Source organism: Mytilus edulis, chromosome 1, assembly GCF_963676685.1.
Source record: "Mytilus edulis chromosome 1, xbMytEdul2.2, whole genome shotgun sequence".
NCBI lineage: Eukaryota > Metazoa > Mollusca > Bivalvia > Mytilida > Mytilidae > Mytilus > Mytilus edulis.
Genome location: NC_092344.1, coordinates 55049641 through 55062481, shown reverse-complemented (window position 1 = coordinate 55062481; position 12841 = coordinate 55049641). Strand labels below are relative to the sequence as shown.

General features: G+C 30.8%; 1 protein-coding gene across 2 annotated transcripts in view; it reads left to right on the top strand.

The window, feature by feature from the left end:
• The window catches only part of LOC139485042 (G-protein coupled receptor daf-37-like), a 55968-nt gene extending 44008 nt beyond the window's left edge, over positions 1-11960 (top strand). Inside the window, exons 1-2 of one of the 2 annotated variants that reach the window (XM_071269145.1) lie at positions 8415-8540; positions 10196-11960. In XM_071269145.1, coding sequence (XP_071125246.1) covers positions 8459-8540; positions 10196-11202 — 1089 coding nt within the window. In that variant the 5' untranslated portion in view covers positions 8415-8458 and the 3' untranslated portion in view covers positions 11203-11960. Of the gene's footprint in view, positions 1-8414; positions 8541-10195 lie in introns of those variants that run through there. The other variant, XM_071269156.1, reaches the window with a different exon arrangement.
• Positions 11961-12841: the final 881 nt, after the last annotated feature.

Below are 12841 nucleotides of genomic sequence, written 5' to 3'. Positions count from 1 at the left end.
TCATTTATAGGATTTTAAAATAAACTCATATCTGAGTGAAATATTTTCTCGTTTTTTAATATTGATTAGAACGTGGGTTTTCCCATTTGAATAGTTTTACACTAGTACATTTTTGGACCTTTTATAGCTTGTTGTTCAGTGTGAGCCAAGGCTCCGTGTTGAAGACCGTACCTTGACCTATAATGGTTTACTTTTATAAATTGTGACTTGGATGGAGAGTTGTCTCTTTGGCACTCATACCACATCTTTCTATATCTATTAAGATATCTTCAGAGCAAGACCAAGCAATTATTGTTTACTTTGTCAAGAATGACAGAAGACCATTACTGGCTATAATTACAATCTAAATTGATACACATTTGTTCTCTGCAACGTTACAAAAATATATTTTCAGAACCTTTCTACAAACGACCATACTGTAAATACATGAAAAACTAATGAAAAATTTATATTTGGCACAGATGTCGCCGATAGCTAGGAAAAGATGAGTGTAAATGCAACTATTCGGAAACTGTTAGTTTCCTATCTAAGTGTTTCAATTAATTACAAATTAACACAGGGGTGATAAAACCAAAAGGTTAAACCACTCAAAAATGAGTAAAGTATAGATAGAAGTGTCTTAACCTATTAAGAAGCAAACATTTGACATTTTTGTCGTTAAAGAATTCTTTATTTTTTTTATATATATACTACATTTCTATTCATCATGCATACTGACTAAGAACATTAAAAAGTTTAAAAGCTAAAACCCAGCAAATTAATATGTAAAGGAGTTGTAAATATGTGTAATCTGATTAGAATAATATATTTCAATAAGCTCGGTTGTATTTGTTTTTCACTCGCTTTCACATAACGGACAAACAAATCTAACGAATCGGAGTAAGAAATCTTGTCTACCTCTTCTTATTTTTATGTAAATCGCAGTTCCTTCAGACACATATCTAAACAAGAAGATCATAGGAGCCATAATTCCACTTTCACTTTTCATTAACAAGCCAAACTTTCAGTAATATATCCCCGAAAACTAGAAATTAAAGAAACAACATAAACGTATATGTTAATCTAACCATGTGTCTGTAAGGGTAACGATTCGGTGCCAGTGCTTAAAATCTTTCAATCTTTTATGGGTAGATTTTACATAGATAAATAAAATCGTATAATAAAAAAAGCAAAATGAGGTAGTTGAATTTGATGTATGCCTTTTTGTCCTTCTTTGTTTGTTTTTATAGTGATTAAGATTATAACACAATGTTGACTGCTGTATCCCTTTTTTACATTTTTACCTGTTATGTCTGGGTTTTTTTTGTTCACGCATCGTTCTCAATATAATGGAATTTGATGCGACTGTCATACAAGTGAGAGGTTAAGCTAGCTATAAAACCAGGTTCAATCTATCATTTTCTACATAAGGAAATGCATTTTCACGTCAGGAATATGACAGTTGTTATCCATTTATTTGATTTGTTCGAGCTTTAGATTTTTCAATTTGATTAGGGATTTTCCTTTTAAGATTTTCATCGGAGTTCAGTATATTTGTTCTTTTACTTTTTTCTTTCGCACGTATAGACATATTCGTCTTCAGAAGACTCGTCAGTGTCTCTCTGATCAAAATAGTTAAAAAGCAAAATAAGTATCAAATGAAGAGCATTGGGGATAAAGAGATGATGTCAAGTGCCAAAAGGCTAACATTTGCATTTATATATCTATAAAAAAAACTTAAAAAACTGCAGGTGCAATGCTTTAAATTTGACTGAGCTGACACATCCAAATTTATTTTAGTTGTGAAAACCATATTTTGTTTAAAGTTTGTATATGAAGCTGAAATTTTTACCGTTTTACCTTTCTTAAATTATAAAAATGGAACAATTTTAATTCAAGATTAAAGATATTTTCAAGTTTACACAAATGATCATTTACTGAGATTTAGTAATGAATCAATGTTTAATAGTAAAAAGAAAAAGTCTTTGCAAAACAATTCCAAGCACGCTCAAACAATTACTGATCGTGTCAGAAATTATAAAGGCTATTACCTTCAATCATTTTGAGATGCAGAAATGGTTTTGAGTCGAATAAAGTCAAAACAAAGGAGACGAGTTGATCACATCTTATCTGTAACGACATTTGCATCTCATCTAAAAGAACTAAGTTAACTTTTATCCGTCTTTACATAATATATTATCTGCATCTTTTACGTAAATGCAGGATAAATTTGGTAAATCAGATTGATACAGTTAATGAATAAAAAATTTGACATTTTCTTCATCAATAGCAAAGCTTTTATCGTACTTTGTGAAAAAAAGAAATGTATAATTCACTTAACTATAACTCCGAATATTGTATATGTTTTTTGCGCAATCGGCACTGTTTATAATCACATTCATAAGTTGATTAAATGCAATACAAACTCAAAATGTCAAATAAATCAGAGGTTAAACCTGCATGCAACGTTTTGTTTTTCTTTATCAAAATTGGTCTTTGTCAATGTCCTTGTTAAAAAGAATTTAAAATAAAAATACGGTCACCAAATATCTTTTAAGGATGTTCGCTTCTCGTATTTTTTACTTTTGTCAGACATTTGAAATGTTTCGGTTTTATCTATGTCGTGCCATTGAAAACTTATCACCATCTTACCCTATCCTTTCTTTTCTTAATTTATTAAAAATATGTTCGAAAAAAAAACAATACTCGAAAATCTTTTAAAATCCTTGTTATTTTAATAGTTTTGAAAAAAATGTGCTTATGATAAATGAATGAAAAAAACAAGCGAGAACCATTTCCTGTCAATTCATATATGGTTTATGTCTCGAAAACAAAGACACGGATCATTAATTTTTGTCTGCTTGTTTAGATTTGTTAATTATATACATTCAATTTGCAACAGTCTTTTAAAGTGTCATACAAGTGAGATATTTAGCTAGTTTGATTCACCATATTATACATACGGAAATGCCTGTCAGGAAAACGACAGTTGTCTTACATTGGTTTGATATTGAACTTTTGATTTTTCCACTTAAGGAGGCTCGCGGGTATAAGATTTTCAGAAAAAAATTAAACATTTATTTTTCATTACAAATTTTATTTATTACCTTAAGTAGTTGTTACTTTATCATATGGTACTAAAATCATTCCAAAAAATCAATTCTTGTTGGCCCCAGATGACTTTTAAAATGTAGATATAATTGAAAAAGCTCCAGGTTATCTTCCTTTGGTGCAAAAATGCCATTTTTTGGCATTAAAATTGAAATATTTTTTTTAACTCATCGGTGACCTATATTTTTTATTGTTGTTTTGGAATAAGCTGTACATAAACTAAATTATTGTAAAATTTAAGCGATTTCTGTAATTTAGTTATTTTTTTATTTCTATATTACAGCTATTTCTCCTATTAGTTCAACAGAAAAAAAGGACATTAACAAACATGTATGCTTCTTTAGAAGGCAGATTGTGAGCGTAAATGAATTGTGACCTCATTTTTTTATTTCATTTTTCTATTAAGTATAAGATAAAGTTCATTTATAGAAAAATATATAGAAATCCTATATTAAATTAAAAAAAAACGATTTAGACCCGCGAGCCCCCTTAAGGGGATTCCCGAATACATTTTTCATTTAGTTCGGTGGTTTTTTGTATACTTAATTTTTAAAAAGCGTGTTATTTTGAAACAGATCATTTACCTTATACTTCATTCAAAATGGTAATGTAGGTGGAAAAATACCACAACACGTAGAAATAAAACAGCGTTGACTGACAGAGTTTCACTAACTCGTTATCATTAAACAATTACCCTGATACATGAAATGAAGTGTACAAATCCGAAGGATTTATTTTTTGCTTTTATTCATCAATATTGAGTGTAAGGCTGTTCCAAATCATACCTTAATGTTTCTCCTGTAACATTTATAATGGAGGTAACAACGTATTCACAGTTTTTCTATTCGTTCAAATGTCGTCTGATGCGGTGCAAAATAATTTACTAGAAAAAAAAATCGACGTAATGGATCACTAATTCTAAGTTTATTTTCTCGAAAAATACTTTTGATATTGTAATATAAGTTTTTGGTGTGAAGACGTAGAATAATACTGTGTGAGAAAATTTGACTAAATAATTGTGCTGAAACTTTTATAAAACCAATGCCATTAGCAAGAAATTTTGCATTTAGGACGTTGACATAACCTTGCGTATAAGTCTTGTATTTGCATCATCCAATCTATTGTTAAGCGTTATCATTTAAATCCGAAGAGAGAACTATAATCTACTTTAAACATATTATAAATATTTTACGGGGCTAAGAATATTGTCAATCAAAAAGTATTACACATTTGTTGTTGATTAAAGATGAAGTCTCTTATGATCAATATATAAATATTGTAGTGTTGACAAAAGTAGGCAATAATAAAATCAGTAACTACTTCATAGAAGGGTAGAGAGCAGACTATAAAAAGTATGTACTTGTATGATTGAGTGTTAATAGTAAACACAAATGTTGAAATGTCAGCTGTAATCTTTGGTATTTGAGATATTTAAAAATTGCAAACACGATGCCCGATTGTATTAAATACACAAGAAAGCAATATATAAAACAGCACTTTTCTTGCAGTTAATCATCAAAACTAGCTCTATGCGCACTTAATTATGTACATTTTTTGGGTTGTATATTTATTTAGCAAATACCAAATTCCAATGAATCAATAGATTCCTCTATCGAAAATGCATGTTCATGTTAACATAAAATAACTGAAGGTCATACTTCCTCTGTTTGAATACGAACATCATTTAAGTGCAATGGAGTCTCATTGCACCGCCAGAAAAAAGCAACATGAATGCAAAAATTTGGAGAATACTACATTTGTTTTAACAAACGCAAGATAGCAAGTTTTCTGATAAGGTGCTAATCGTGTTATAACATAAATGAAATAAAATTTATTTTGGAGTGTTGATTAGTGTAACAAATTAAACAAATTTCACCGATATAAATAGCAGTAAAAAAATCAAATGCATTTATGAATGTCGATAAATATTTTGATTGCGTATCACGTACATTTAACATATTGTTTACGCTTGTGCATCCATCCATTTGCTAAAGTGTTATCCTTTCAAATCCTCTTACAGCTTTTTTTACCAGAATGTTTATGTAATACAGCTGTACAACTGTTATGATTTTTTTTCTTCAAATTATTAACACAAATATGGTAAGATTAGTAAAAAGCCAGGTATGAGATACCAAAGGGGTATTCAAAGTAATACAACGAAGACAAACTGACAACGCCATGGCAAAAAACGAATAATGACGAATAGACAACGCAGCAACACAAACCAAAACACAAACCAAAACACAAACCAGAAATTAACTATATCATATTAAAAACTTGTTCATTTCTAAATATTTGGTACACTTTTTGTCCACTCAACGTGTCTAGCTTATATACACATACTTATGTTCAAGTTTTCTTGATTTTTATTTTTATGATGATTTTACTAACTAGTATAAAAAAGGACTGAGAACTTAGTAAATGTTTCCGTGTGCATAAATCTTCAGAATTGTCCTTTTAAAACAGAGAGGAGAAAGAGGCCAAAGTGTTATTTAATCTATATGTCAAAGTGAACTTACAACGCTATGACAATATAAAAAATACGACGAAGATGCAATCAACTGTCTAAAAAACACAATAATGAGCAACACGAACCGATCACAACCGGGGGTGATATTAATATCGACAGTTGTCATCCATTCGTTTGATGTGTTTGAGCTTTGTATTTTGAAATGCTTAGGGACTTTCTGTTTAGAATTGCCCTCGGAGTTCGGTATTATGTAGTTTACTTTTTGCTCAGGAAGGATAAGCAAATTCTGCTCCACATGTGACAAAAATATTTTTTTTAAGTTTATCGGAACTGAATTCGGATTCGACTATAATGGGTCAAACATCAAATGGATGACTGTTGTGTCCCATTTTTGGATATTTTTTATCTTTAATGACTGTTTGTTTTGCTCACACATAATTCTCAAATAGTTCCATGCGACTGTCATACAAGTGAGACGTTCAGCTAGCTATAAAAACCATTTTCGATATGAGGGAATCCCTATACCAAGTCAGAAATATGCCAGTAGTTTTTGAATTTTTTTGATGTGTTTGGGGTTTTGATTTTGCAATTCGATAAGGATCTCTCCGTCGTGTGTGGTATTTTTGGAAGTTTATGTTCTAAAAACTATATGATATATATGTTTTATTATAATCAGTCTTTTCGATTAGCAGATAACAAGCGCAACGCATTCCAAAATTCTATTACATTTCCCGCTCAAATGCCACATTCATGACATGCTTCTCCCAAAAAAAAAAATCACAACAATGTGTAGGATAAACCAGAAAAGTTTGATATAACTCGTTATTCCATGGTTGTAGTATAATAACATAATAATAAGAATGTAAATCTTCTTTTTATATAGTGTCATAAAAGTACTGATCATTTGCACAATTTGAGTATGACGCGCGTTCCGTGCTTCATGTAAAATGTGGTTCGTAATGCTTTTAAAACAAAAAATACAAAAAGAATCTTTGTTTATTTGTTTAACATTATTGATTTCATTTATATGACATATGTTTCTAATATCAGAAGCAGTTGGTACTTTATTTTATATTATTCTTTATTTTTCACAGGAATGATCGTCCCTGAAAATATAAAATTTTGTAATAGCGTATTATGATAATTTAAAGTCATATCAAACGAGTTTGTTTTAATTAAAATGTTAAGAAAATTATTGAAAATGCATAATAAGAACTGAGATACACTATGTCAAGCCCATACATATGTCATACTGATCTCTCCATAAGCTTGATTGGGTATATTATCGTTTAATAGACTGCGCGTTTGTTATTTTGTGGTGTATTATAATCTTCAGGGTTAGTGACGTTGAAATGTATAAACGTGTATAGTACTGAAGAAAAATAAAATAACAACTTTTATAATTAATAAATCTAGCATTATAAATATGGGCAGTAGGCATTTGAGTCATATCTTTACTACTTAACACAATTGATAATGGATCAAAGACACACATTACACAAACAAATATATATGAACTTTAAACATCAGTTGTTATTCCAGAATTCATTAAATTTTGCAATACCGGTAGTCGATAGTATCAATAGTATTAAAATTATCAAATCCTCTAGCTTTTCATCTGATATTTTTATGCCCCACCTACGATAGTAGAGGGGCATTATGTTTTCTGGTCTGTGCGTCCGTTCGTCCGTTCGTCCGTCCGTCCGTCTGTTCGTCCGTCCGTCCGTTCGTCCGTCTGTCCCGCTTCAGGTTAAAGTTTTTGGTCAAGGTAGTTTTTGATGAAGTTGAAGTCCAATCGACTTCAAACTTAGTACACATGTTCCCTATGATATAATCTTTCTAATTTTAATGCCAAATTAGAGTTTTTACCCCAATTTCACGGTCCACTGAACATGGAAAATGATAGTGCAAGTGGGGCATTCGTGTACTGAGGACACATTCTTGTTTGGCATGTATCACCTTTACTGTTTCCGTCCACTTAGTTCTTTGAACCACTTGAATTTCTATGTCATTAACCACAATTATACTGCAAATCTAAAAACACTATATGCTAACTTCTTTGCAATTTTGTTGACGATGCATCTTAAAATATGACGATAAGTAGTATTTATGTAAAGTATGCATGTACTATAATAACAATAACCCTCTAATAAAAGGCTTGTGAGTGATATTTATCGCACATATTGAAGCACGCAATACAGAAATGCATAATGTTTTGCGGAATATTAGTTAGATATCTTTTCGGTCAATAGTTTGTTACAGCAAGTAGCCAAAGCTACGGATAGATATAAAAGCGTTATAATAGTTCGTTAGATCTTGGAATAAAAACGATATGATTAATCGAAATCTAGCTTATTTTATGTTATTGTTATGTTACCAGAGCTCCACCTGCGAGTTTTTCCACAAAAGCGTCAGCAATGTACCTAATAAAGTTAAACGGAATTCTATACAGTAAAGTTGATTACTCGCATTCGAAGAAGCATTTTAAGATTGGCACATATTGATAAAAAATTAGGCCTTTAAACTGAGTATTGTTTGTTCGCCTTTTTTCTTTTCCTTTGAATATATTCTTGTACTTTTTTAAGGACTCTCCCCCTTAGCATTTTATTTTATTTTTAATGTTCCTTTATTTATCATAAGATGGGTACGTTTTAGCTCAAACTCCTTCCCCCGCTTTGGCTATAGTTGTTTGTATTTTTGGGCCTCGAGCATCACTGAAGAGACAATAATTGTCGAAATGCGCATCTAGTGCAAATAGATTATTACCGTTTTTGTTATTGAACGTTTTGAAATGGTGTTTATGTTTATTTATGGGTCACATAATTATTTTCTTGTTGAATGTGTAATAATGTCACAGTATGAAACGACACATCTGTTGACCTTGTAGAATATGTACAAATGTTTTACAATTTTTTTAGTAAACATTGTATTAATTTATTGGACAACATACGTAAATCATTTATTAGCTGTCACAACAATCGTAAGTACTTTCCTTTAGTTGCAAAATCATTTCGTGTTTTATGAAGAAACCAATACTTAATTGGGAACAAAATATGATGCAATAATGAAAGAATTTTATGTCTTTTCTGAAAGACATAATAATAATCTGTTATACAGCTTTTTAAATTTTTTATGCAAATATTATATTGAGTACAACCCACTTGAGATTGATAATCTCATTTTAGTTGAGAATTATTTGGTCATGTAAACTAAGTATTTCAACAAATACTAAAAGCGGGATAAAGTGTATAAAGTTGCCTTTAACGTAGAACTTTTATTTTGTTGTTATAATCATTCAATAGTACTTGGTTGTGTAAATTTAAAAAAAAAAAAAAAAAAAACCAGATCTGTTAATTTATCATCATTGTAATGTCTTTCAAAGAATCTCAATACACTAGTATCATTTTCATCAGTTGTAATCCTTTTTAGTTTATTTCTATAACAATAACTAATAATAGTCAAACATTACAAATATTGTTGTGTGTTTGTTTTTCTACATTGGCTAGATATATAGAGGGCGGGTTGAGATCTCAAAAGGATGTTTAACCTCGCCACATTTTGACGACTGTCCAAAGTCAGGAGCCTCTGGCCTTTGTTGGTCTTCTACGATTTTTTATTTTAGTTTCTTGTGTATATTTCAGAGTTTAGTATGACCACCATTATCACTGAACTAGTATACATTTTTTTAGGGGTCAGCTTAAGCACGCTTCTCGCTGCATTGAAGACCCATTGGTGGCCTTCGCCTGTTGTCGGCTTTTTGGTCGGTTAGTTGTCTCTTTGACACATTCCCCATTTCCATTCTCAATTTTAGACTATTTTAAATCTCGGTCTATTTCTGAAATTAATTCTTACATACTTTTGATTTTTAAACCTGTATGCTAGAAATTTTTGAATTCTTTGTATAAACATTGAACGACAAATATATGTGACGTAAAAAAAATTCTGACATCAGACACGCGAATCAATGAATGTGTTTGTAGATAGATGTTTTTGTGTTCTGTTAAATTGTTCCTTTTAAAATTGTTACACGATGATGACTGCTGTACCCATATTTTGACTATTTTATTTATTTTGTCTGTTTAATTAAAGCATCATTGTAAATATAACGGAATTTGATAAGACTGTCATCAAAGTGAGAGGTTTAGCGCTTTAAAACCAGGTTTAATCCATCATTTTCTACATTTTAAAATGCATGTACAAAGTCAGGAATATGACAGTTCTTGTCCATTCGTATTTTATGTGTTTTGTCATTTGATTTTGTCATGTGATTATGGACTTTCCGATTAGATTTTCCTCTGAGTTTAGTATTTATTTTCGTGATTATACTTTTTATTACCGTCGGATATTAATCTTGCAATATAGAAATAAATAAAACAATATTCTATCAATTTCCAATCCCTCTTCTTTTTAACTGATTTCAAGTTTCAATCAAAAAAGCAAACATGATACATGATATATTGTCATGATAATGATTGTTAAAATAACCTCGATATGGTAAACGGATAAACGATCTCTATTAGAAAATGATTATGTCGACATTATTCTATTACTTCCCCAGAAATTAAAAAAAAATGCTTTTGTTATGAGATTTTTACTAACAGAAATTCATTTGAATATTCCATATTTTTACTTCAGGTGAGAAGGGAAAAGACATGGAGAATTACACAAATGCAACTAATTTAACTCGGATTTCAGCATTTCTACACAAGAACGATAGTGTTGTTTTCTATAACTTTGTGGCAGGACTGTATGTATATGCCATACCATTAATCTCTGTCATCGGCGTCATTGGAAACGTTTGGTCTTTTAAAGTTTTTGTGTTTACAAGTTTTAACAAACATCCTTCTAGTATATATCTGGCAATGCTTGGAGTATCGGATACTTGTTTTTTAATTGCACTAATATTCGGATGGATCGGAACAATACACGATTCAACGGTGAATACAGGAGTTTTATGTTTGGTATCAGTGTATATAGCTTATGTGTCAAGTTTTTTGTCAGTTTGGTATGTTGTGTTAATTATGGTAGACCGTTTCATTGTTGTCTGTTTTCCGTTAAGAGGATATCGACTTTGTTCAAAACGACGCTCACTTATTGCTGGAACTGTAGTTACAGTATTTGGTATTTTATTTTATAGCCATTCATTTTTCACAGTTCAAGTTGTTCCAACACCAGGCGGTGTTTCTTGTCAATTGAACAACGATTACAGACATCTTGTAACCGTCATCACATATATTGATACGGGTATAACTTTTGTATTTCCGTTCGTCGCCATATTTGTTTTAAACATTGTTGTCATCGTGACTATTCGGAAATTTAGCTTCAAGCATGTGACACAACGCGGGAACAAATATTACTCACCGCCCCACAATATTCTTTCGAATGCACAAATGAGACTGACAGTTATGTTGATTGTAGTGGCTATTGTATTCCTCGTTCTTAACTTGCCGAGTCATGGCATTCGATTCTACATTCTAGTTAAAGATCTTGCACAAACAAAGGACTTGGTTTTGTTTTTGTCCCAACAGATATGTCAAATATTATATTATATCAATTTTTCGGTAAATTTTACTTTGTATGTCTCTTCAAGTAAAACATTCAGACGTTGTTTGTTTGAAAAAGCCAGATGTTTAAGGCACTGATCGTAAAAGGATAGCAAGCCGTTGATGAAGTACATTTATAACAAAATTGTTGTTTTGTAAATTATAATCAAACATTCCTTTGATATATAAGTTAGAGGATTCTCGCTATTTGTGGTCAGAGTCACACGGTTCTGTTAAATTCATCAATATGAACATGTCCGTGTGGGTGCCCTTGAGATATTAAAGTTTCATTTCAAGAAACTATGCAGGAAAATTAGTGTATCCGTCGACTGAATTTTATTCAAAGAGAACAATGTATGGAGGACATCCATTTACCACAAGGAAAAGTGTAAGGAGGAATAATAGTTGCAAAATGTGTAACTACGATATGTACACAATAACAATAAAAAAAAATTAGACGAGTTTTGGGCAATTCTTGATGCATTATTAGAAGACATACAGAAAAGAAACGAAATTGCGAGCTGCGATCATTATTGATAAATGACTAGAACATAGTGTTGAAGATTTATGCGTCAAATTACAATATATCTGGATGTTAATATCATTTCTTTCATTTTTAATAAGCAAGAGAAGAAAGGAGTGAAATTTGTTTAAGTATTTTCTACCTGCAGCTATTCGTTTATATATGATGATATATTGCAACATAAACAAAATATGTTTGTACGAAAAGTTCACATTGTATAAATGATCACTGATGTCAGCTTGAATTTGATACATTTACAAAAAATATCATAAAGATCTAAGGTTTGAATTACATTATGTATTTTTCTAGTATATTATCTATTGATTAAAGAAACCGTGACAATTCATTTCTATTTTTGTTTTGCTCAAGCGTTTCAAAAGTCTACTTTCGTAAATTTTAGCAACAAACAAAACTCATATTTTTCATTTCCGCACTTTTAATCATAGAATTATCTTTTTTAAAAGAACATAAGTAATAACTGTTAGTTTCATGTTAACTTCTATGAAACGCAACTGTTGTCTGCACGATATGTATAATTCGATATTTACTTCCTAAAAATCATAAAACATCCTACTAAAGTGCTTCTTTCTCACCGTTTAAACAAAGTAATGAGATTAATGCACATTTAAGAATAAACGCTAAAAGAATAAACCGGTGTGTGATGTATATGCACACTCAATTTATCTTTACCATAACAATGTGCAGATTTGATATGATAGAAAATGAGAGAACTATCCACCAGAGTTAAAATGGAGTGGTGGTAAGCAATTATAAGCAACCGTACGGCATTCATCAATGAGAATAATCCAAAGCGTACAGCCGGCTAGAACAGGCCCCGACATGGAAATGTGAAACAATTCAAACGAGAAAACTAATGGCATAAACCTCAGGGCAAAAACCTAATTCATAAACAAAACAAAAGATTCATTGGATAATATGAATAAAATAGCAGGGTCATTTTGATGTTTACGGTAAACAAATCAGACCAAACCATATTGTTGCATTTCAAATCAATAAGACTTTGTTGTCTATAGGCCTGTATATTTTTTATGACATATTAGTTGGTTTATATAGTAGTTCATGTTATAACACAATTTTGACTGCTGTACCCCTTTTTTCGTCATTTTTACTCATTTTGTTTGTTTAGTTCACACATTGTTGTCTATATATTGGAATTGCATGTGACGGTCATACAGGTGAGAGGTTTAGCTAGCT